The following is a 26,446-nucleotide window of genomic DNA, read 5'->3' as shown; positions in this document are numbered from 1 at the left end:
GTGTGTCTACTCATTTCCAGGGCAGTGGTTTGGTAAACTGCTCTGTGCTGCTTCTAACCTGGACTAATTCTCTAAACACCAATGGCTGTCTTTGGAGGCAACTGCTTTGGAAATATTCGCTATATTTATAGAAGGATACCTCTTTTGCCTTTGAAAAAGTTGAGAAGTTGAAATGTAGAACGTTATTAATCAATAGGCTCAGCATTCAGGGATGTATTTAAATCGGTATAATAATTTTCAATAACACTACCAGCTGCTTTCTCTTAAACGCTTTGGCGCGGCCACAGCTAGCCAAAAGGTAGGCTGGGGGACATGGCTATATTACAAGGCAGACCCTCTAACACACGTTACTGTGCAAACACCCAGAGGGAGAGGAGTGTGAGTCCGTGGTACTAGCAGTGGTAGTGGACACATTCAATGTAATAGTAACAGTAACAGTAATATTATTACCTTTAACAATAGAGTTCTGGGTTTTAGCTACACATGGCAGCCCAGCTAGAGAATCCCACATTCCCTCCCACTGTTCTCAGTCAGAATGGAAGCTGACAAGGCCATTTTTCTCCCCCAAGGTCAGGAAAGTCACTGACTAGAAGCACGTATGCTACTTTTTAGATTTGTTGAGCCTGGTGTCTCCTTTCTTGTTTGCTTTGCTTGTAACTGGAAGAATAATGAGTAACCCAAAGAATGAAACATTACGCACAGGAGTTATAGGGAGCCAGAGCTAGTTTTGTTTTACTAGTTTAGCTGGTAACGGTGTTGAACCCCCTTTATCTGCCTATACAGGCATGCCTCTGGGAGAGCGTGGGTTGTGTTCCAGACCACCACAATGAAGGAAATATTACAATAAAATGAGTCACACAAATTTTTTGGTTTCCCAGTACATGTAAAAGTTATGCTTACACTACACTGTAATCTACTAAGTGTGCAATAGACTTACGTCTAAAAAAACTATGTATACCTTAATTTAAAAATTGTTTATTGCTAAAAAATGTCAACAATCCTGTGAGCCTTCATCAAGTTGTAATCTTTTTGCTGGTGGAAAGTCTTGCCTTGATGTTGATGGCTGTTGACTGGTCAAGGTGGTGGTTGCTGAAGGTTGGGGTGGCTGTGGCAATTTCTTAAAATAAGACAATGAAGTTTGCCACAGTGATGGACTCTTCCTTTCCAGAAAAAATGCTCTGTATCGTGCGATGCTGTTTGGTAGCATTTTCCCCACAGTAGAACTTCTTTCAAAATTGGAGTCAGTCCTCTCAAATCCTGCTGCTGCTTTATCAACTACTTAGTTGATGTAATCTAATCTTTTTTTGGTGTTTTAATAATGTTCTCAGCATCTGCACAAGGATTAGATTTCATCTCGAGAAGCCACTTTGCTCACCTATAAGAGGCAACTCCCCATTCGTTCAAGTTTTATCGTGAGATTGCAGCAATTCAGTCACATCTTTAGGCTCCAGTTCTAATTCTAGATCTCTTGCTATTTCTACCATATCTGCGGTTACTTCCTCCACTGAAGTCTTGAACCCCCAAAAATCTTCCAAGAGGGTTGGAATCAACCTTAATGATATTTTGACCTCCTCCCATGAATCACAGATTTTTTTTTTCTTTGAGACAGCGTCTTGCTCTGTCACCTGGGCTAGAGTGCAGTGGCATCATCATAGTTCACTACAACCTCAAACTCTTGGGCTCAAGCGATCCTCCTGCCTCGGCCTCCCAAGTAGCTGGGACTACAGTTGCGTGCCAAGATGCCCAGCTAATTTTTCTATGTTTAGTGGAGATGGGGTCTTGCTCTTCCCAGGTTGTTCTCGAACTCCTGAGCTCAAGCAATCCTCCTGCCTCAGCCTCCCAGAGTGTTAGATTATAGACGTGAACCACTGTGACGAGCCCCACAAATGTTCTTAGTGGTCTCTAGAATGGTGAATCATTTCCAGAACATTTTCAATTTACTTTGCCCAGATCCATCAGAGGAATAATTGTCTGTGGTAGCTATAGCTTTATGAAATGTATTTCTTAAATAATCAAAATTATCCACAGGTTGCAGAATGGATATTGTGTTAGCAGGCATGAAAACAACATTAATTTCCTTGTACATCCCCATGATAACTCTTGGGTAACCGGGTGCATTGTCAATGTGCAATAATATTTTGAAAGGAATCTTTTTTTTTCTGTGCAGTGGGTCTCAAAAGTGGGCTTACAATATTCAGTAAATATACTATAAACAGATGTGCTGTCACCTGGGCTTTGTTGTTACATTTATAGAGCACAGGCAGAGTTGATTTATCATAATTCTTAAGGGCTCTAGGATTTTCAGATTGGTAAATGAGCATTGGCTCCAACTTCAAGTCACCAGCTGCGTTAGCCCCAAACAAGAGAGTCAGCCTGTCCTTTGAAGCTTTGAGGCCAGGCACTGACTTCTCCTCTCTAGCTATGAAAGTCCTCAAAGGCATCTTCCTCCACTAGAAGGCTGTTTTGTCTATGTTGGAAATCTGTTTATTGTAGCCACTTTTATTAATGATCTTATCTAAATCTTCTGGATAACTTGTTGTAGCTTCTACATCAGATGTTGTTGCTTCACCTTGCACTGTTATGTTATGGAGACAGCTTTTTTCCTTAAACTTTATGGACCAAACTCTGCTAGCTTCCAACTCTTTCTTCTGCAGCCGCCTTACCTGTCTCAGCCTTCACAGAAATGAAGAGAGGTAGGAACTTGCTCTGGATTGGCCTTTAAAGGAATGTTGTGGCTGGCTTGATCTATCCAGACCACTGAAACTTTCTCCATATTAGCAATGAAGCTGTTTTTACCACTTTTATTTTATGTTTACTAGAGTTGCGCTTTTAATTCCCTTTAAGAACTTTCCCTTTGCATTCCCAGCTTGGCTAACTGCTTGACTCAAGAGTCCCAGTGATCAGCCTGTCTTGACTTTTGACCTCCCTTCCTCGCTAAGCTTAATCATCTCTAACTTTGGATTCAAAGTGAGAGGTGCGACTCTTCCTTTCGCTTGAACACTTTGCAGACATTGTAGGGTTATTAACTGGTCTAATTTCAATATTGCTGTGTCTCAGGGAATAGAGAGGCCTGAGGAGAGGGAGAGGAACAGTAACAGCTGGTTGGTGGAACAGTCAGAATATACACAACATTGATCGATTAAGTTCACCATCTTATATGGGCAGGGTTCATGGCACCCCAAAACAATTTTGATAGTAATATCAAAGATCGCTGATCACAGATTACCCTAACAAATATAATAATAATAAAAAAGTCTGAAATATTGCAAGAATTACCAAACCATGACACAAGACACACCGTGATCACATGCTGTTGGAAAAATGGTGCCCATAGACTTGCTCGATGCAGGGTTGCCACAAACCATCAGTTTGTAAAAAAAAAAAAATCTTCCCAAGTGCAATAAAGCAAAACACAATAAAAGAAGCTGTGGCTGTTTTCTTTTCTATCCACCACCCCCCACACACAGACACTATTTTAAAAATCTGATTCCTTTTTAACTATTGCTGACCTATGTATAGACGTGTTCCTTTCATTTTATTGAAGGGCTGGCGATTCTGTGAATGTCCTTGAGAAAGTTATTGCTATTAGTGTGAGTGTTCTTAGTGTTTAAGGGTACTTTTGGGTGACAGGAAAAAAATATGTACAATCATAAGAAAAAAGTCAAGAGTCAGTGTAGTATAACAGTTTTACAGGTGAGGAGACTGAGGTCCTTAGAGACTAAGTCAATTGCCCGCTTGCCCACGCTTATAAATGAAATTCCCAAATACCAGTCCTGGGCTGTATTTCCACTCAGTCAGTGTTTCAGAACTACTTGGACTCCTTCAAAATTGCTGAGACCTACTGAATCAGACTTTCTGGTGTGAGGCACAGAAGCATCTATTTATTTATTTATTTAATTTAGAGACAGAGCCTCACTTGTGATCATAGCTCACTGCAACCTCAAATTCCCGGGCTCAAGTGATCCTCCTGTCTCAACCTTCCAAGTAGCTGGGACTACAGGCACACAGGCCACCACGCCCGCCTAAATTTCCTGTTTTTTGTAGAGACAGGGTCTCACTATGTTGCTCAGGCTGGTCTTGAACTCCTGACTTCAAGTGATCCTCCTGCCTCAGCCTCCCAAACTTCTAGGATTACCAGCGTGAGCCACCATTCCTGAGCAGCACAACCTTTATTTTTACTAAGCTCTCCAGATGATCCTTATGCCCAGAGCTGCTTAGGACCCACACTTCAGTGCCTTCCCAGACCAAGCAGAAATAAAGACCCAGCATGCCCAAATTAGCAGTTAAAACAGGCTGGAGAGAGCATAGCATATGGACCTCAGTCACCCATTATTGGACAGATGGATTTTAGTGCTCATTTGTGAGGTGATTTGTAAACTTTCCCATATGGTCTCCTTTATTCAACACAATAATGTAATTGATTGGCTGGGGATTAAGTTGCTTTATCCCCAGTGTTTCAAAACAAATAGAAATGTTCACAGGTCACAGACAGTTGCCTGCCCACCTAGCCTACTTGTAGCTCAGTTAACAGTAGAAAGGGTGATCCTGGTTTTGAAGCCTTTAAATTTTTTCTGTGCACCCCTCCCTCCTCGACCCGCTCCTGGCAAGCTAAAGGTCCTCTAGTTACGTTTGTCCACTACCTCTCTGAAACCTGGGAGAAGCTGCTCGATACTTTTTTGTTCCTGGCAATTTATGGCTGATGGTATCTGGCTGGAGCTTTTTCACCTTGTATTTTTTGCTAGGTGCATGCAAGACCCTGCGGGAGACCAAAAACGAAATTTAAAGATGGTCTTAACACTGAAGCTTGGGCACTGCCTTGGCTGAATCTTTAGTCTATTGTGAGAGGGGGAGAAAACGAGATAACGTTTCCTATGGGTGGTGGTGGTGAAGGCGGCCTCTGAAGTCACTCATCCCACATTTACTTAGGCCTGCCCCACCCTGGGCCAGCACTGTCACCTTTGGAGAGGTGAAGGTGAAGGTGGCCCCTGCTGGGCTTTTAGAAGGTCCAAATGCTTCTCTCCCTAGGAGATCTTTGTAGCGTTGTCAAATTTGATGTGCCCGCTACATTTCTGCTACCTTCCTTTTCCTTCCTTCCTTCCTTCCTTCCTCCCCTCCCTGGGCCCTGGACCTTACCCTGACCCACCACTTCTTGTCCAACAGCAAGCCCCTCCCCTGCCCCATCCTTGGTACCCTCTCCCCACCTTCATTCGCATTCCCTGTGGACGCCAAATTTGGTTTTTTTTGGAGGGTGAATATGGTGGAGGAAGGAAATTACTTAAAATAGAAACCCAAACTTTTTATTATAGTAAACTTGGAAGACACAAGAGAAAAATTCACTCCTAGAAAATTATTAGCATCTACTTTGTCTCCCTCTGCATATTTTTAGAATTGGATTGCCACATTTTACACTGCGTTTATGTGTCTTGATTTCATTGTTATCCTGTCTCTCCCCTCCACACTGTATTGTCAACCTAGAAGGAAGAAGCTGAGGCAAAATTTTTATAAGCATTAATATAAGTGGAGAGTTTATCTGGGCCAGGCTTGAGGATTCCAACTGAGCAGGATAGATTCAAGTCGATTAGCAGCAGTTACAAGTGGATCTTTAAAGGGAAAATCCACTTCTTCCTGCTGCTTATCCTCTTTAAACTGCTTTTAAAGGCAGGATCTAGTCTGGAACAAAGGACTTTAACCAACTGCCGCCAGGCATGGCTGTGGGGAGGGGATGGCTGAAGTCCCACCCTCCTGGTCTCTGGGCCTGCGTGGCTCACTCGCACTGCTCTGAGCTGTTTTTCTTTTCTCTATGTACGTGGAGCGCATCCTTCTGTTGTCTCATTATTTTCACTTATAATAACAAACTTTCTAAGAAAATGTGCTGTATCAAGCCTTTCTACTCATTAACCAAGAAACGACTGTGTTATTTTTCTTTCTCAATGTAGAGACATCATTCAGAATTCAAAAGAAGCTTTGAGATTATTGCAAGAAAAAAACCCTGCCTTTAAGCCAGTTCTTGCTATTATTCAGGTAAGCCGGGAACTGATTCAGTCCTACTATTTTAGGATGCCTTTCACTCTAGAAAACTGTATGCAAAAGACCATCTGCATTTCTCGTCAAAGAAGAGATGGCTCAGGTGGAAATGCTGTCGGTTTCCCTTCCTTTGGTCATTTGCTTCCTTGGGGTCTCGGTAGGTCCCGCCCTGCTTGAAGGTGTTGTCTCTTGTGAGTCTTCCTCTCTGGGGTAGTTTTCAGAGGTCAGGAGGTCGGTGCCCACACAAATTGCATTACACAGGATATATTGTGGTCTGTGTGTGCTCATAAATGCTCACGATATGGTAAAAAAAAAATTCCCCTTTGTTTCTGTTGGAAGACAGATGCTAGATGAAACATGGGTATTTGGAGATCTTTTGACGCTCTCTCTTAAAGCCTCCTATGAGCTTCATGGGCCAGAAGTCATTGCCATGTCAAAAGAGCTTTGCAAGCCGCGAACATCTTTTGGCTTCAGCCCCTTGGTTCTGAGCTGCAGTTGGCACTGTTTGCCATCCCGATTGGCACACGTTTGTGGTGGCAGGTGCCGAGGGATAATGAGGCAAGCCAAGCCTGTAAGCTAACACAGCCCGACAGTTGGGGGTTTGGCACGCACTTAGTGTTTCAAAATAGCAGCCACTAGTTCCATCGGTGCTGTTTTTCAAGGCTGTAGAGCTCTGCTCAAGTTACTCACGTTCTTTGGGATCTGTATCCACATCCCCTTACAAAGAAAGACAAGTTAGAACAATAGAAAGAAAATTAGATTGGGCCTCCTGGGAATCTCTGTACTCTTTGGCTTTGTACCTAAGGGCAAACCACTTAAACTCCTATCTTTGTCCTCATTTATGGAGGGATGCTCTCTATGTTACCATGTATGTCTTACAATATGAGGGATATTTTTTTTTTCGGCTAATTTTCTTTTTCTTTTTCTTTTCTTTTTTTTTTTTTTTTTTTAAGTAGAGACGGGGGTCTCGCTCTTGCTCAGGCTGGTCTCAAACTCCTGAGCTCAAGCGATCTTCCTGCCTGGGCCTCCCAGAGTGCTAGGATTACAGGGGTGAGCCACCGTGCCCAGCCAAGGGATATATTTTTTTAAGTGACATAACTTGAAAACCTGAGAAATTAATACTTTTGTAAATACTTGCCATTAGTCCCTTTTTAGAAGCAATACGATTCTTTTTCTGCATTTTCCTTATCATCTTTGTAATTAGATCATTTATAATCCCAAAATTGGTCTCTGTATGATGTTTTATGCCTTTTCAACATACTTTTATGTTATTACATTTTCCCTCCTCCCCTCTCCTAAGGCAGGTGATGACAACTTGATGCAGGAAATCAGCCAGAATTTGGCCGAGGAGGTGAGAACGGTTGAATTTTTTAAAAATTCATTATCATTTTTAACATTGTATTCTCTTATAGTGACAATTAACCTTGTGTTCCCTTTTCAGGCCGGTCTGAACATCACTCACATTTGCCTTCCTCCGGATAGCAGTGAAGATGAGGTAATCACCGCAGAGCATTTAGCGCTGAAACTCTTCCTTTCCTCTTTAGACCTAGTGGGCCTGTTCGCACCTCTCAGTTGTGGCTGCAACAGATCCAGCCTTTTCCTGTGGCTGCGTTATTAGAGAGAAAAATTTTTTTCTCCAGTATAAATGCTTCTTGATCTCTTTGTCCTTTCTTGTATGTTTCTCCTGAAGACTTGAGCGGCCACTTGGCGGTTTTAGTTGTGTTTCTTCAGCTGTGGTGGCAGCGTCATTTAGTGGAAACTGTCAGGCTGCAGGTGTCTGCAGGACAGGTTCTGGTCTGGCTCTGTCCTGACAGGTTGGTTGACCTTGGGTCATTCCCTTGGCTTCTCTGGGTCACAGTTGTCTTGTTGATAAAATAAAAGAACAGGACCACATGGTCTTCAGGGTCCTTTCCAGGCTAACATCTGTGTTTCCTTCAGTGGTCTATTGGGGAAGCGGATAAAAAATACCCACAGTGTTCCTTTCACTGCTGTTCCGATGCTGTTCCGTGTGATCTGGTTGTTTCTGCCAGCAGGGAGTCACGGCCTCCCCAGGTGTCATCTCAAGCCTGGGAGAAGCAGCCTCCCTGCTAAGCAGAGGTGAGGAACCTGGACCTCGGGCCACTTGTCTATTCAGGTCTTTCATCTGTTTTTTAATCAGATTATTTGGTTTTTTGCTATTATTTGTATTTTTGCTTTTGTTCCTTATGCTTTTTTGGGTCAGGCTTTGTGGGATAGGAAACCTCAAATAACAGAATCTTAAATAAATTTTTTTTTTCTTAAGCGTGAATAGAGTTTGGAAGTAGGCAGTCCTTGGCTGATGGCATCAGCAAGTTATAGAAACTCAGGCTCCTACTGTCCCTCTGCTCTGCCACCTTTGCTGTGCTACCTCCTGGGCCAGAATGGAGATTCAGCTCTACCTGTCACACTCACAGTCTAGCCAGTGTCAAATAAAAAATAAATCCAGACTTAGTCAGGAGAGTTATTTGAAAGGATTATTGCAAGGTAGGGAAAGGGACTTTGGCTGCAGGGGAGGTGGGAGGAAAGGTCGCCTGAGGGGGTAGTAGATCAGAGAATGTTTTACTCTGAGGTCAGCCTGTTCCCAGGAGGGGCTGTCTGCTGGCTCCGCCTGAGGGAGGTCCATGTCAGGGACGGGAGGCGGGGGGAAGCTTACCCAAAGTGTGGTTAACAAGCATTTGATCTGATTGATCAGTGCGGACAAGCGATTCCCTGAGACAAAGAATGAAACTTGTAGAGTCTGTGTCTGGCCTTGTCCTAGGTTGACTGGGGGCATCTCTGCGTCTTACCTCAGTCACTTGGGGAAGAGTGGTTTTTGGCATACACAGACGGTGGGGGGATTTCTCCCATCCAAGATCCTAACCGGGCCCGACCCTGCTTAGCTTCCGAGGTCAGAGGGGATTGGGCGCGCTCAGGGCGGTGCGGCCGTAGACGAGTGGGGCGATTTCTTAACCTTCCCTGTTTTCTAGGATCAGGTAAAGTTCAACATTGTCACCAGCAAGAAAAAGGAAGGACAAAGACAGGCCCCTACTCTCTTCCATTTAAGGACACAACTCTACTCCCACCCATCGGTCCAGCCTCATTGCCCGGCCACACTGCAGGCGAGGCTGGGAAGTGCAGCCTGTGGACCAGGAAGCCCTAGATCATTTATTAGCACAGCTAAAAATCAAGAGTTTATTACTAAGAAAGAAGGGAAGTGGATATTGGGCAAATAGCATCTGCCATGCTTGCCTCTGTAATATGTTACAAATATTAAGTGTTAAATATGTCACGAATATTAAGACACCTGTCATACCAGCATTTACAGCTTGCAGAGAGATTTGCTGTCCATTCGCAGAAGGACATTTACTGTCTGCGGCAGAATTTGCATTTCTTTGGGTTGTTTTGGCACTGATATTGATAGCCCTTAACTTTTTTTGCTGTTGTTTACAATCGACACATAATAATTATACATGTTCCGTAGGGTACAGTGTGATGTTTCAATATATGTATATAATGTTCAAATCAGGGCAATTAGCATGTCCAGCACCTCAAACTGTTATCATTTCTTTTTTTTTTTTTTTTTTGAGACAGAGTCTCGCTTTGTTGCCCTGGCTAGAGTGTGTTATCATTTCTTTGTAGTGATAATTTTCAAGATTCTCTTTTCTAGCTATCTCGAAACATACAGCACATTGTTATTAGCTATAGTTACCCTACTATGTGATAGAACACCAGCACTTGTTCTCCCTATCTAACTGTACCCTTGTACCTGCAGATTGACCTCTCCCTACCTAACCCCCTCCCCTCCCTAGCCTATGGTAACCACCATTCTATTCTTTATCTCTATGAGATCAATTTTCCTAGATTGCACATATAAGTGAGATCATACGGTATTTGTCTTTCTGTGCCTATCTTATTTCACTCAACTGAATATCCTCCAGGTTTCATCCATGTTGCTGCAAATAATAGGATTTCATTACTGTTTACAGCTGAATAGTATTCCATTGTATAAATATACCACGTTGTCTTTATTTATTCATCCATTAACATAGCAGTCCCCAACCTTTTTGGCACCAGGAACCGGTTTCAGGGAAGACGATTTTTCCATGGTGGGGGCCGGCAGAGCTCAGGTGGTGATGTGAGCAATGGGGAGTGGCTGTAAGTACAGATAAAGCTTTGCTGACTCACCCTCCGCTCACCTCCTGCTGTGTAGCCCAGTTCCTAACAGGCCAGTGACCAGCGCTGGTCCACAGCCTGAGGATTGGAGACTGCAGCATTAACGGACACTTATGTTGACTCTATCTCTCGGTTATAATGAATAGTGCTGTAATAAACATGGGAGTGTAGATGTTTTTTCAACATACTGGTTTCTATTCCTTTGGGTATATACCCAGTAGCGGGAATTGCTGGGTCATATGGTAGTTCTTTTTGTAGTTCTTTGAGGACTGTCTATAGAGTAATCTATACTGTTTTCTTTTCTTTTTTTTTTTTTTTTTTTTTGAGATAGAGTGTTACTCTGTTGCCCAGGCTAGAGTGCCGTGGTGTCAGCCTAGCTCACAGCAACCTCAAACTCCTGGGCTCAAGTGATCCTCCTGCCTCGGCCTCCTGGGTAGCTGGGACTACAGGCACGCGTTGCCACGCCAGGCTAATTTTTTCTATTTTTAGTAGAGATGAGGTCTCGCTCTTGCTCAGGCTGGTCTCAAATTTTTGGGCTCAAGCGATCCTCCCACCTCAGCCTTCCAGAGTGCTAGGATTACAGGCGTGAGCCACCGCGCCCGGCCTATACTGTTTTCTACAATGGCTTTACTGTTCTACATTTCTACCAACAGTGTGTAGAAGTTCCCCTTTCTCCACATCCTTGCTAGCATTTGTTATGTTGTTGTTGTTGTTGTCATCTTTTTGATAAGAGCCATTCTAACTGGGGGTTAGGTAATATCTCATTGTGGTTTTGATTGCATTTCCCTGATGATTAGTGACATTGAACATTTTGTCATGTACCTCCTGGCCAGTTTGTATGTCTTCTTTTGAGAAATGTCTATTGAGGTCTTTTGCCTATTTTTTAATCACATTATTTGTTTTTTTGTTATTGAGTTGAATTCCTTATATATTCTGGATATTAACCCATTGTTGGGTACACAGTTTGTAAATACTTTTTCCTATTTTGTAGGTTTTCTTTTGGCTCTGATGATTCTTTCCTTTGCTCTGTGGAAGCTTTTTAGTTTGGTGTAATCCCATTTGTCTATTTTTGCTTTCGTTGCCTATGCTTTTGAGAACCTATATAAAAAATCCTTGCCCAGACCAATGTCATGAAGTGTACCCCCTGTATTTTCTTCTGGTAGAAACTTTATAATTTCCATTCTTACATTTAAATCTTTAATCCATTTTTAGTTGATTTTTGTAAAGGGCGAGAGATAAGGGTCTAGTTTCATTCTTCTGCATGTGAATATCCAGTTTTCCCAGGACTGTTTATTGAAGAAACAGTTTTTTCTCCACTGTGTGTTCTTGGTACCTTTGCCTTGGCTTGTTTTTTGACAAGGAATCATTTATTCCCTATTTTTCTTTCGTGAAATTCTCATAAAGTGAATCAGTATGACATTATGATGTTGGAAAAAGTATCTTAGTTTACTGTTTAGGATTTTTGTTTTTGTTTTTGTTGCTCCTGCCAAATCCTAGGTACAGGTAACAGTGGTTCCCTCACTTCATTTTGGGCTCTTAGATTTCACAGCCTCTGACCACCCTCCACCCCCATCATTCTGTTAGCCCTTTACTCATGTAACTAACCTGCGTTATTTTTCCACGTATCATTTTTCACCTCCAGAGAGTATATTGCTGTTATTACTTATTTTTTGGAGGAGGGTCTTGCTTCCCCCACTAGAATGTAAGCTCCACCAGGGCAGTTTTGTGTACAGCTGCATTTCCTTTACTTAGAACTGGTACAAAGTCTGTAAGTGCTCCAAACATATTTGTTGAATGAAGAATGAAAGAATGCTGAATAAACGAAACAAATTTTCTTTCTGATTTTTGTACATCAAATAGCTTTTTTCTCCCTACCAGGTAGTAATACCACAGTGACTTTTTAGCAGGCAATGGAACAAAAATGGTAAACTAACACTTCCTCAGAGCGACATCTGTATGCACAGGCTAGTATCTTCTTACTTGTGAGCAAATACTCTTGTTAAGTGAAATGAGTCAGGATTTTATTTCCTGGCATAAAATAGAGAAAAACAGAGAGAGGACAAAGCATTGTTTATTTAGAGACGTTCCTAGCCATTCATTAGCTATTACACATTAGCTTCCCAAACTGTACTTTGGTCTTTTTCATAAATCGTGAATTAGTGTTTTCTATTAAAAGGAGTTGTGTGTGCTTAGCGTTTTTCTATCATATGCCTTTGGAAAGGCTTCCTATGGGCCATGCAGGTCCAGAGACCCTAAGGGCCTCTGTGACTTCTTGCATGTCATGATTCCTAAGCTTTGTTAAATACTTTGTATTTGAAGCTCACAGGCTTAGCTGGATCAGGTTGGAGCACCGGAGACTCATGCTTCCTGGAGTCCCTGGAAACTGGCAGTGTGTTTGGCTTAAAATGATTATTCACCCAGCATTGTCTGTTGTCTATCTAATCCTTAATAGCTGCTGAGCTTTGGTTTGGTTTGGTTTGGTTTGGTTTGGGCACAGAGTAGAACAATAAGAAAGACAGAGAAGTCACTAAAAAATTCAGCCAAGCTTTTGTTTCTTTTTTTGAGCTTGTTAAAACATGATGAAAAGAGAAACTAGACCTCTTCATTGTGCTTTAGACCGAGGCTTCAACAAAGAGTAAAAAAAAAAAAAAAAGAAGAAGACTATAACATGCTTCATGAATCCAGTTTTGTTTTTAATTTTAATTTAATTTAATTTTTTTTAATTTTAATTTTAGTTTAATTTTATTTTTTTCTGAGACAGAGTCTCACTCTCTTGCCTGGGCTAGAGTGCTGTGGCGTCAGCCTAGCTCACAGCAACCTCAAACTCCTGGGCTCAAGCAATCCTACTGCCTCAGCCTCCCAGGTGGCTGGGACTACAGGCATACACCACTATGCCTGGCTAATTTTTTCTATTTTTAGTTGTTTGGCCAATTTCTTTCTATTTTTAGTAGAGACGGGGTCTCGCTCTTGCTCAGGCTAGTCTCGAACTCCTGAGCTCAAGCAATCCTCCCGCCTCAGCCTCCCAGAGAGCTAGGATTACAGACGTGAGCCACTGCGCCCGGCCATGAATCCAGTTTTTATATAAAGTTTCTTTTGTTGGGTCTTATTTTCACAAAACTAATTTTTGGGTGTCTGTTTTATTTTCTCTTTAGATTATAGATGAAATCTTGAAGATTAATGAAGACGCCAGAGTACATGGCCTTGCTCTTCAGATCTCAGAAAACTCATTTAGCAACAAAGTCCTCAATGCCTTGACACCAGAAAAAGATATTGATGGGTAAAAAAACATATTTAAAAAAAAAACAACCTATTGCTAAATCACTTTTTCTCCTGTAAATTCCTGCTATTTGTTTCAACTATGTCAGTAATTAGGAGATGAAAAAATCATTTAAAATATTTCAGGAGTTTGAGGACTTTTTAAATGCTGTATACAGAAAACACATATTTTGGAAAATACACTAACCCCCTTACAGTGCTTGGGTGACACAGGTTTTATTTGAAATTTGAAGGAAAAATCATAACTATCAGGTGCCCTGATTCATGCCGTGGCATGACGTAAGCTTCATAGGACAAAGAGTACTGCCCATCTACCAAGGGAGATCAGCATGTTACCTGGGGATTAAAAACCCCATTTTCCTACATGGAAATTAGGAATTATTGTATCTTATACTGTGGCCAAAAAAGAACATGTGTTTAGGGTCACAAGGTTGTAAGCAAATTTATACGGTTAGACTCTTAATCTGGTAGTATATCCTCCAGGGGCTGGATTTAGAGGCTGCCACCTCCCTGAGACACCCAGGCATCTTCCATTCTAGTCTGTTATTGTGGCTTGGGGTAGACCAAAACACAGGTTAAAATGTTGTCACGAAAATCTCCAGTGCTGTAACAGACTAACTGCACAGGGAGAAGAAGCCCTCATCAATGAGAAGAACTTTCAGAATCTGAACGTATCAGGGCATAGTTTCAAGTCTTTCATACAAGGAGGAAATTATGAAAACTTTTCTAAATGTTTTGTTACTAATCTGGATTGACACTGTCAGTGTACTATAAAATATAATAATTCTTAATTTCCGTGTAGGAAAATGGGGTTTTTAATCCCCAGGAAACATGCTGATCCCCCCTGGTGGACAGTTACAGAATGTTTTTTCTTAGATTTGAACAAGGAAAGGCACAGAAGCAATCGAAAATGTGTGGTCACCTGTTTGTTTTTTTCCGGATTTCCCGAGGAGATAAATACTAAAGTCATGGCTTGTGAACCCCAGGTCTTACCGGGTCATTCCAGATCCTTAGGATTGGTTCTGGTTTCAAGTGGACTGCAGGGCCATGGTGTTGCACTATTCCAGGGGTACTGTTGCACTGTAGTTCATTGAAAGGGGCTCTCTGGAGTTGTGGAGTTGTGAAGTGCAGCCCTGCGTAGCCTTATGCTACACCCTGGTATGTGGGCAGAATCAGAAAACCCTAGGTAGGGACCAGAGTGAAGTTTCCTGAGGGGCTTAACAGCCTTTATTGCCTGTGCTCTGTTTAATTCATGTGTAGTGTATCGTGTCTATCAGACATTGACTTGTATGTTATTTGAGACAATACATGTGAACTACATATAAGTGAGTTTTGACTGGGCTTTGACTTACCTGTTCCCTTATTTTCCGATCCAGAGTAACAGATGTAAACCTAGGGAAGCTGGTTCGTGGAGATGCCCACGAATGTTTTGTTTCACCTGTTGCCAGAGCTGTAATTGAACTTCTCGAAAAATCAGGTAGGGTGCTTTTTTAGAAATGCTGTTTTTTGGCCAGGTGTGGTGGTGGCGCGCGCCTGTAATCCTAGCACTTTGGGAGGCTGAGGCAGGAGGATCACTTGAGCCCAGGAGTTTGAGGTTGTAGTGAGCTGTGATGACGCCACTGCACTCTACCCAGGGTGACAGAGTGAGATCCTGTCTCAATAAAAAGAAAAGAAATACTGTTTTCTGTTTATTGGTGTTTACATTATTTTTTCATAAGGATTTGTCTCTGGGAGATTCTAGTTGAAACTTGGTAGTCATACTTAATGTTGATGTACTTTTCTTTTGGGAGGTACAAATGAATAACTGGAAAATTTTTCTAGTAAGATTGACTATATTATAATTTAAAAGAGAAATTAGTAAAGATGAGTGACTGGCCTGTTTTAAACATGTTCCGTTTCCCTGGTGAAACAGTCAAAATAACCACAGTGAAAAATGTTTCAAGTGTCAATTTATCAAATCTGTCAGTATGTATAATGTCAATACGGATAATGGGCTGATGTGGTAACAAGGTTCAAGGGAGGCACATCTCACGCATGAGTGTGAAAACCCAGTCATCATGCTCATGAACTACAAAAGGATCAAGACTGACATTGAAGACTTAAACGCAGAAGCTGACAGATGTAGTTTAGGATACAGAAACCTAGACTGGGATTTATTAGTGAGCAGTATCCTTTTCAACAGTCAGTACTTAAAAACTTTCCATCATTCTCCCCTTGACCTTAAATTTTTATGTTAGTGAAATAGAAATGAATATTTTCTCTTTCTTCATTATTAAATTTAATGGTTAAATTACTGCCAAGTATCTGATATATTTAAGGGCTGTCTAGCTGAGAACATAAAAATTCAACTAACTAAATTTTTCTCTACGTCAATTTGGCTAGAAAAGAGGCAGATTCCCCTCTCCCACTCCAAACATGCAACAATCAAACAAAAATTCCAAAAATATACACCTAAGGTTTAGTAAAAGATTAACTTTCAGGATATACCTTTTGAGCAGTAATCATTAAGGTCAAATCTCTGAGATAATCCGTGTATACAGCATTTTCCATCGTATTGATTATCAAGATGGTGATTCTGAGCCACTTCACCAGAAAGTTCTCCAAGAAAGAAGAGCAAATCACAGAGAGTAAATTATAGTAATGCCTTGTAGAAAGAAAATCAGCAATAAGAATTGGAACCAAAAGCATTCAGATAGAGAATCTAGGTTAATTAAAGCACTCCACTCCTAGCTTACGGTCATTGTAGGGTGTTGCTAAGAAGACCATGTTTTAAAAGGGCATTTTTCCTTGAGTCAAAGCAGTATGGGAGGAAGGATCTGAAGTTTTGATTTTAATATTGAATTTTCATTTGGTTGGTAGGTGTCAACTTAGATGGAAAGAAGATCTTGGTAATAGGGGCCCATGGGGCTGTGGAAGCTGCCCTGCTGTGCCTGTTCCAGAGAAGAGGGTCCCTGACCATGAGCTCCCAGTGGAAAACACCCCAGCTTCAAAGCAAGGTAAATTCCATGTTGGAAACATACAACCTCGAACGCTTGTGTTAGAAAAGAAGAGGCTGGAAGTGTGTAAGCTAAGTATGTAACTTATAAAGTCGGAGAAAGAAAATTGAATAGACCTATAGCTATTAGTGACATTGAATCAGTCCACTTACCAAAGAAGCCAACAAAAAAGGCAACAGGCGGTTTTACAAATGAGTTCTGTCAAACAAAGAACAGATCGTTCTGATCTAATCTTTTCTCCAGTGAATGGACAAAGAAGGAGCGTATCCTAACTCTGTGGGTGCCAAAAGCAGACAAGGCCCAGGTGCTAAAGGAAGATTAAGGCCATTTTCACCCACGAACATAGATGACATAATCATGAGCAAAATTTTAGAAAACCAAATACAGCACCAAGTTGAATTTATTTTAGGATTGCCAGGGTAATTTAACATCAGAAAATTTATTATTGTAATTTACCACATTATCAGATTAAAAACTATATATTCACCGCAGTAGGTGCAGAATAGTCATTTGATAAAATGATCACTTGAGCCCAGGAGTTGGAGGTTGCTGTGAGCTATGATGATGACACAGCACTCTAGTCAGGGCAACAGAGCAAGACTCTCTCTCAAAAAGAAAAGAAAAGAAAAGAAATGCATGGGAACTATGACCCAAATCAGAAAAGCATTTATCGGGGCAAGGATGTGGACGAGGAGGGGAAGGAGACCCAGGGACCTCCATGCCTTCTTTCTTAAACTGAGCAATGGGCGTCCAGGTGTGTTATATTATTCTTTTACTTATATCTGAAATAGTTAATAAAATTTTTCATTTCAAAAACTGACAGTAAAGCCGGGCGCGGTGGCTCACGCCTGTAATCCTAGCACTCTGGGAGGCCGAGGCGGGCGGATTGTTTGAGCTCAGGAGTTCGAGACCAGCCTGAGGAAGATCGAGACCCTGTCTCTACCAAAAATAGAAAGAAATTAATTGGACAACTAAAAATATATAGAAAAAAAATTAGCCGGGCATGGTGGCGCATGCCTGTAGTCCCAGCTACTCGGGAGGCTGAGGCAGGAGGATCGCTTGAGCCCAGGAGTCTGAGGTTGCTGTGAGTTAGGCTGACGCCACGGCACTCACTCTAGCCTGGGCAACAAAGTGAGACTCTGTCTCAAAAAAAAAAAAAACTGACAGTGGGCCAGTGGCTCACGCCTGTAATCCTAGTACTCTGGGAAGCCGAGGCAGGAGGATCCCTTGAGCTCAGTAGTTCAAGACCAGCCTGAGCAAGAACAAGACCCATCTCTACTAAAAATAAAAAAAAAATTTAGCCGGTAGAAAAAAATTAGCTGGGCCTTTGGCTCTCGCCTTGGGAGGCTGAGGCAGGAGGATCACCTGAGCCGAGGAGTTTGAGATTGCAGCAAGCTATGATGATGCCACTTGTACTCTCGCCCCCGTGACAGAGCAAGGCTCTTTCTCAAAACAAAAAACCAAAAAAACTGACAGTGGAACTCACAGATTTCAAGCAAAGTAAAATTAAAGTGAGTGCAGTAAATTACTACAGAACGTGTTCTAAAAATACACTTTCCTCATGTTGTGTGAGAATGGAAATGAGGAGCAAGTTGCAGTCCTGCCAGGAAATTCAGATGTCTCAACAGATTTGGAATATTTGTGTGGCAGGTGGATTTACTTTAGGTAACGCTTGTTTAAGACAGCTCTGGAGTGTGGTCTTGCAATTAAACCTGAACCTGTTGCAATTTTAGTAGTCACCACATGGTGGCAGCCTATCCAAGAAAATGCAAGGATAATATTTTGCACTTGAGAGCCCAGAATTTTTGATTTGGAAGCTTAGTGGAAGAGGAAAATAAATTTGCTCTGCACCGAACAGCTGTGGTGAAAAAAGAAAATACCTTCACTGGCAACTGAATGTTTTCACAGCTGCCACAGATACTATTGCTAGTTGTATCTGTGTTTTTGAAAAACAAAGACATTTTTCTAAGTACTTTTTATTATGGAACTAAATCACTTATCACCTTGACTCTGTACTTTGGGATGAATCTCATCCTAACTTTGAGAATGATTAAATGGCTTGGCTTTCTAGAGAATCTAGAAAATGGGTAACATAACTGTTTTTGTATACACAGAAATGTTCTCTCTAATAGTTGTTGTTACACACACAATTTTTTTCCTAAGTTTTTGGTACTTATGAAGGCACCACCATGAATGTTAGAGGCTGTTAACTTTAAGCCAGGCAAGGTTGCTCACGCCTGTAATCCTAGCACTCTGGGAGGCCGAGGTGGGAGGATTACTTGAACTCAGGAGTTCGAGACCCAGTCTCTACTAAAAATAGAAAGAAATTAACGAGACAATTAAAAATAGAAAAAATTAGCCGGGTGTGGTGGCGCAGGCCTGTAGTCCTAGCTACTTGGGAGGCTGAGGCAGGAGGTTCGCTTGAGCCCAGGAGTTTGAGGTTGCTGTGATCCAGGCTGATGCCATGGCACTCTAGCCCGGGCAACAGAGCGAGACTCATCAAAAGAAAAATTAAAAAAGTAAAAAAATAGAGACTGTTAACTTTAACTCTTAGTGCTTTATCTTTGTAGCCAAAATCATGGGAAGAGGTGATCAGTTGTCCCCCTCTACCTAGGCTACCTCCATATGACATGCTCCCACCTCAAATTCCCGGTGTCCGTGGGCAGCTGGCCCTGCACCAGCCACATACCTCCTCCCACCCCCAACGTGCCTCCATGCTTCTCCCTGAAGTTTGACTTGTCACACTTCCTGTGTCTGATTTTTACAAGAAGAAACTGGGGAAGAAAACCCTTGCTTTTGGTCTCAGTAGGAATTCTAGCCTTCCTTGGAGCCGTGGCAATAAGCGGATTGTACCACTCAAAGGGTCGGCAGGGCACAGTGGTACACGAGCTCCTCGGCTCGGGTTAGTGTCCTGGGGGATCTGACGGGGACAGGCTCTGTCCACACTTCCCACACCCTAGGAAAATCTCCACTGTGGAAAACACCAGCAGGGAAAATTCAACAACAGATGGGGGTGTTTTTTGTCCGGTTTAATCGACAATGCATAAAAGTGCATTTGAAGATTATGGTCCATTTAGCTTCCTATTATTGACTATGATAAAAGAGTTGGGGAAAGAAGAAGACAGGCCAAGGCTTATGACTGTTAAGTAGAAGGACGTTATCTTTGAAGAGCGTTTCTTCTTTGCTTATTTGTTCTAGACGTGGAGCCAGACTCCCTGTGGGACATCTGGCAGGGTTTCCACAGCTGGGGGTGAGAGGTTTGGGCATCAGCGTGTGACTGTAACACTGGAGGCCTATCTGCCAGCTCCTAAATACAGGTAGCCTTACAGGTGTGGGATGACCTTCAAGTTAGCAGGCAGCCTGCTGCAGCCACCAGGAACTGCCTTCAAAGCTTTCGAGTCGGGCACATTTGTGCCCTCATTAAGCAGCGGAGCATAGGCTTTGGGGGCAGACAGCCCTGGGTTCCATCCTTAGCTGTCACTTAAGCGCTCTGGGCCTGCTTGCTCGTGTGCAGAATGGGGGCGTAACGCTCCCTCCCTCACAGGGCTTGTATAATAATGTGGGTCGATCAGGTAGACCAATCCAATCATTAGATAAACTAATAAAACAGTGTGGCCTGGGGTCCATCCCTGGAGGTCTGGTCTATGCGCCTCCGCTGTCTGGATAGGGAAGGGGAGAGGGTCTAGATCTCCGTCTGTGAGGTCCCCAACAACGTATTGGCTGAGGGAGCTAAACCCAAAGCAAAACTGCCGAGAGACAGTGTCCCAGAGAGAGCAGGGACTGCCTGGAGTGACCCCAGCTGTGGCCAGTCCAGGCTCACCTTCTGGTCCTCAGCTGGAGTCTTATCAACTTTAAGTAACGTCACAGAGAGAGCTGGGGACGGCTTGTGTCCCGTCCTTGTTACCCGCAAGCCCTCTGCCTCACAGCGTGCCTACTGCACGTTCTTTACCGTTCCTTACTGCCAGGCCCTGGGATTTTGAGGGACAGTTACATTGAGCTCGTTAAATACAAACGGAGCCTTTCTCTGTCGTTCTGCCCACATCCAGGGATTTTCTACGGACACTGATGATGTCTAAAATCTCCATGGAGCCTGAGCGTGAAGACTTAAGATTTGCCCTCGTAGAGTTCCACAGAAAACCAGAATAGACTTCTGTGTTTGGTAGCTTTATAGCTTACGCCCAGGGGGGTGTATCATTAAAAATCGAGAAGAAGTTCCTGCTTTGTTTGTGAGCATCCCTCCCAGGCTCTGAGATGCATTGTGCATTTCCACGGGCATCCTAGCATGGGGTGGGGAGGGTGTCTGGGCATTTGTCCAAATCAGCCATATGCTGTGGAGTGGCAGATGTCAGCAAGCCAAGGCTCTGGATCTGATGTTCTGGGCTGGGGCTAAGGAATCCCCTTCTTCCTCCACCTTCTTCCACCCCCACAGCCCCACACTCACTTCCCGGGCCCCTGCAGTGGCACGACACTGTTGGTTCCACTCCTGGGAAAGAGTGTAGGTTTGGAGATGGCCTCTTCGTCACCCCGGTGATTGCACACGATTCCAAAGCCAGCCCGAGGCGAGAGAGGCCTTGCATGTGGTGTTTACGAGGTGGGGTGGTGCCCTCTCCGCGGAAGAGAGAGGTTGGCAGGCACCATGGGCCTCGCTCCCTCGAGTCTCCTCCGAACCTCGGGCAGCGCCCAGCTGGACGGTGGTGCCGAAACGGCCTCCAGCTGGGACGAATCAGGTAAACCCCAGCTGCGTGCAGAAGAAATAACCTAGAAATATGAGAACCGTTTTGTTTTGTTTTCCTCAGAGGATCTCGTTTCTCCTCCTCCTGAGCACAGAGACCCTCAAAACTTGTCGTAACAGAGGTAGGAAAAAATATAGGTCTTTCACATTTGAAAGATCAAAGTGTCTGGCTTTTTTGAGCAAAGCTAAACGATCGCAAAGTCCTTTCCAGTTTAAATTTAGCACACAGCGTGGCTTATAAAAGGCTTTTAAAAGGGAATTGGAAAATTCTAAATGTATTTGTGTTATATATGTGAAAGGGTAGCTTTTTGAAAAAAAGAATAATATCTCTTCCAGAGGGGAGGAAACTCTCTAGCTTTTACACTGGACTAGATGAGTGAGTTATATGACAATTCCTTTTAACAGTACAGGCGACACTTAAGACAGTAACCCGTTGTAGTGACAGTAATGATAGACAACGCTTGTTGACTAAATGGCAACTCTGAACCACTGTTCTGAACTCTTGTTACCATATTGATTCGGCACGCTCTTCCTGCTGGGCACAGCTGTCCTCCTCTCCATAGTACAGATGGGGAAACTGAGGCTCAGAGACTTTCCAAAGATCATATAATTTAAAACTGGAGGTGGCAATACAGCCTGTGTTTTTAACAGGGTCTCGTGTAAGCTCTTCCCCTTTTTTTGACTGACATAGCTCACTGCAAACTACAACTCCTGGGCTCAAGCGATCCTCCTGCCTCAGCCTCCTGCGTAGCTAGGACTACAGGCTCTCGCCACTACATCCAGCTAATTTTTCTATTTTTAATAGAAATGGGGTCTTGCTTCTGCTCAGGCTGGTCTCAAACTCCTGAGCTCAAGCAATCCTCCCACCTCGGCCTCCCAAAGTGCTAGGATTACAGGCGTGAGCCACCACTCCCGACCTCGTGTCAGTTCTTATTCCAGATAATCACATAAAGTCTAATCTCTAATATTTAAAGCCAGAAAGCACTTGCCACCTGCCGTCTCTCAGATGTAGAATATCAGAGAGACTAAGGCCGAAGACACTGGACTTACATCGAGACACGGTTGTTTTATTCCAACTGTTTATAATCCCAGAGACATACGTGGAAGAGACGCAAGCTGAAGTAGACTGAAGGCTGTCCCCTCCTTGAGGCCTGGGGCTTGTCACCAGCTGTCCAGCCTCGCTCTTCAGAAGGGATGGTGTGCAGTCTTTGGAGAGGGCAGGGCAGGCACCCTGGTCAGGTGCGTGGACACACAGGACAGCCTCAGCTATGTGAGTTCCTCCCCTTCCCCGCCTGTTCCAGGCGAGGGGCAGAGAATAGCCCCGGACACTCCCAGGCACCAAAACCCATGCTAAGCAAGTAGCCAAGGTCGTCAGTGGTGTGTAATTACGTAGCTAGTGTAGGCCCTGAGCTTTCTTTGACACATTTTTGGATATCAGCTCCCTGCTTTTCACTCTTGCTTCTATCTGATCATTGCATTGCTTATTAACACCAGAGACGGAGGTGAATGCAACTTTTTTAAAAGCCAAAAAAATCAGGCGATTTTGTTTAGCAGTGTTGAGAAGAAGATTTGTGAGACAACGTATTGAAATTAATGGGTGTGAGATCAAGAAGGTGCCAGGTAAAGAGGGGGTGATCTAAGATGGACTAGTCTTAGATGGTTCAAAAGTTAAGCTGAGAAACTGAAAGTTAGGAGAAATGATGTGTTTTTATATCAAATATGTGAGTAAAACTCTAATGGAAATTCCATCCATCTCCACCTTTCCCTACACCCTCCCCCTTTTAGATGCCCTTCCTCTGTCTTCTGGGCAAAACATTCTAATTTCAGTCTCAGTTTAACAAATAATGCAACAGAACCGTATCGACGAAGTTTCCGATTTTTCTGTAGGAAACTTCACCTGGCGCTTTAACACTCTTGTAAACTATAGGGTTAGGTTCAGCCGGCATGCAATCCGTGTTACTTTGCAGTCACCTGCGACCAGGCACAAATAAGTCCTCATTGTCATCAGCGCCCTGATGGGGACATGAGGTGTATGTTGCACAAAAGAGCGCCGTCACCAATCCCGGAAGCAGGGCTATGGGCTGTGTCCTGCACAGAACCAGCCGGCAGCGTGCCCTGCACGCCTTGCGTGTAATCTCCCATTCGATTGTCTGCACCATCGGCAGAGCCTGGCTCTTCCACGCCTTCTCCTCCAAGGTGAAGCTTTCTAAGGACACGGAATTAGAATTTTTAAATGGGAAGGCCTTAAACATAATCTATAACAATAAAGCACCTTATATTTGTATAGAGATTTCGTTTTCAGGGCTTTTTTGTATATGTTATCTCATTCGTGCTACAATCCTGGAAACGAGGTATTATGCTCACCGAGAGCCTTGGTTCTGACTGTCGCTAATTCAGGAGCAGTGTGGATTTGAGTCCAGGTCGTGGGACTCCACCCACAGTGCTCTCCCGGCTGCGTCTCAATTCCTCACTTTTCAGGGGAGACGACTGAAGCCCAGGAGAGTTTCTCACAGGAAGCGGAATGCAGAACTCTGTGGGTGTGCGGTGTGAGGTTCAGCATTGGAAAACGTGAATGTCAGGAAATGCAACGCTAAATTTCCCCCGGCAACATCAATTTGAGTGAACGTGAACACGCTGCGTGTATTAAAGTACATGGGTAGCAGCACATGCGTAAATCCCGAGGGCTCTGATTCCTCTGTGCAGCCTGGCTGGCTTGGTGTTGCTCTGGGAGCTGTAACTTCAGCATTTCCTCATTTCTGTGCTCCCGAGTCCCTGTCACGTGAGGGAAGCTCCCCGCTTACCACACACACACACACACACGCACACACGCGCGCGCACACACACACACACACACTCTCTCTCTCTCTCTCTCTCTCTCTCTCTCTCTCAGCCCTACTTTTTAATGTAATTTTTTTCCTAGGGTGTGAGTGAGTGTGAGAAAGGGAATTAATCATGATGAAGGATATCCATTACTTAGGTTTGAGGCTGCGTGTTCCTTTTATCATCTGTCATGACTTTAGTATCGAGCTCACTTCTGAAGTGATTATCTATCTGTCTTTTCTAACATTTGGACACAACTGAATAGCTTTGCTATTCTCATACACTGAGCAGTAAGTAAGTTGAATGATGAAGTAAGAGGCGAACTTAGGAACATTTAGAAAAAGGAAGATCATTTAATTATCCTTTGGGGGAAAATGGTAGATAAATGCTGTAATCATAATTCCCGTTGTCCATTTGGCTTGTAGTCAGTCTGATTTATGCAATAACCAGAAGAAATGTCTTACAATTTTAAAAGCCAATAATCTGTTCTGCTGATCACAGAGGAGAGTGGAAAGAAGAAATACACCCAATTCCTGAAAGGAAAAAGATTCTCCCAGGATGAGATCACTGGGTGGACGTGGAGTGGGGACAATACTTTGTGCTGCAGTTGCCATCCTCTTATCTCGCCAAAGTATTACAGCATCTGAATGGAAATGGTCTGACATTCTTGTTTCAGAGTAGTTACACTGTGATTTCTACCCTCCTGTTGGATAGTATGCTTCATATTTCAGGGAAAGGTGAGCCTTAATTCATAGATACAAAGAATCATTTCATGGTAGAGATTCAGTTAATTTCAAATAAAAAGTTAGACGTTCTAAGTTAGAAAAATTGATGAACAAGCAGGGATTCTGCTCGTGACAAATTTTGCCTGAACGAAATTTCCATATGCAGGCAACACGCACTACTCAAATGACAGGAATATGCCAGGCATGGTTGCTAATGCCCGTTTCTATAGTAAAATCACCAATTAATTCCTAATTGCCAAAAATGTATTTTTTGTTTTTATCTTGCTTGACCACTGGTGTCATTTAAACCTGTTGGCCACACCCTTTCCCCTTAGCCTACATGAAAACGGCCCTTCCTACCCTTCTTAACTCCTGGTCCACACCATGGTCTCCATCATTTGTTCCTCATCTCGTCCTCCCCAAGATGCGTGTTCGTCTGCCTTCCTTGCCATTCTGCCTGTTTCCCTCGGGAAACCTAATCCAAATCTCTGGTTTTAACCACTGCCCACATGTGGATGCATCCCAACTGCCTCCCCACACTCCCAGAGCACTCTCAGTTCCAGACCTGTGCATCCTGCATCCTGCCTGATGCCTCCTTGGGGATGTCTCAGTATCATGCTTCTCCCCGACCCTTCTGGCCCATTTGCAATCCAGCTTGCAGAGGAATCTTCCTAAAACGTGTTGACTGCATGAGGGCAGCCACACACCGTAGCCCAACCTGACAGCTACTTGTCTGTTTTCAAGAAAGGTGCTCTTGGTGTCTCACGCCTGTAATCCCAGCACATTGGGAGGCCAAGATGGGACGAACTCTTGAGGCCTGGAGTTCAAGCCCAGCCTGGGCAAAATAGCAAGACCCACATCTCTACAAAAAATAAAATAAAAAATTTAGCCGGGTATGGTGTGTGCATGCCTGTAGTCCCAGCTAGGCAGGAGGCTAAGGCAGGAGGATCACTTGAGCCCAGAAATCCAAGGTTGCAGTGAGCTATGATCATGCCACTGCACTCCAGCCAGGGTGACAGAGCGAGACCCGTCTCAAAAAAAAAAAAAAAAAAGGAAAGAAGGAAAAGAAAAGGATTGCAAATTTGGAAATTTTGACATCTTATAAAAGAAGAGCAACACCTAACTCTTTAGGACTTTGCCGTGAGATAGTCTAGGAGCCTTGATGCTACGTAAGATTTTCACGAACACTGGCTGTCTTATTACAAACCGTTGTGAAGAATCTGCTCTGGAGCACAGTGTGATCCATAAAGCCACTTAGCCGTGCGCACATATACTGCAGTGTATCCCAGTTCACTGAAAGTGAAGGATCTGGTGAGGCGACCACCTTGGTGTGGTAGAGCCCTCCCTTCCCTGGGGACCCCTCCCTGTTCTGCAGGTGTGACTGCTGACCAGCTAGCACCTGTCTACCCAGGTATTAAATATTAGTAAAGCTTACTTTCCACATTGTGTGAGGAAAATAGTAGAAATCGAATGTTTAATGCTTTCTTCTCCTATGCCAGTAGCTTGCCCTGTGCCCTTGCATCTTAAAGATCCCGATTGTAAATCTTACAGGCAGGGGCTCGGTTTTTGTTTTTAGATCCTCACCTACCCAGGGTCTGCCCCAGTGAACTTGAGAGATGTCATGTGAATGAGTATGTTCACTAAAGAATCCTGGATCTCTTTCCATTTCTTTAGTTATTGTAATTTTTTTTTTTTTTTTTTTT

General features: G+C 43.3%; 1 protein-coding gene across 1 annotated transcript in view; it reads left to right on the top strand.

Annotated features, from left to right (window-relative positions):
* The window catches only part of MTHFD1L (methylenetetrahydrofolate dehydrogenase (NADP+ dependent) 1-like), a 213,743-nt gene that overhangs the window by 4,306 nt on the left and 182,991 nt on the right, over positions 1 to 26,446 (top strand). The window contains exons 2-7 of the mRNA XM_012655557.1: positions 5,937 to 6,021; positions 7,325 to 7,375; positions 7,466 to 7,519; positions 13,347 to 13,471; positions 14,847 to 14,947; positions 16,330 to 16,466. Of these exons, the coding sequence (XP_012511011.1) occupies positions 5,937 to 6,021; positions 7,325 to 7,375; positions 7,466 to 7,519; positions 13,347 to 13,471; positions 14,847 to 14,947; positions 16,330 to 16,466 (553 nt within the window). The remainder of the gene's footprint in view (positions 1 to 5,936; positions 6,022 to 7,324; positions 7,376 to 7,465; positions 7,520 to 13,346; positions 13,472 to 14,846; positions 14,948 to 16,329; positions 16,467 to 26,446) is intronic.

The sequence above is a fragment of the Propithecus coquereli genome, unplaced genomic scaffold, assembly GCF_000956105.1.
Source record: "Propithecus coquereli isolate 6110/MARCELLA unplaced genomic scaffold, Pcoq_1.0 Scaffold48, whole genome shotgun sequence".
Lineage (NCBI taxonomy): Eukaryota > Metazoa > Chordata > Mammalia > Primates > Indriidae > Propithecus > Propithecus coquereli.
This window is presented reverse-complemented; position numbering and strand designations above follow the sequence as displayed.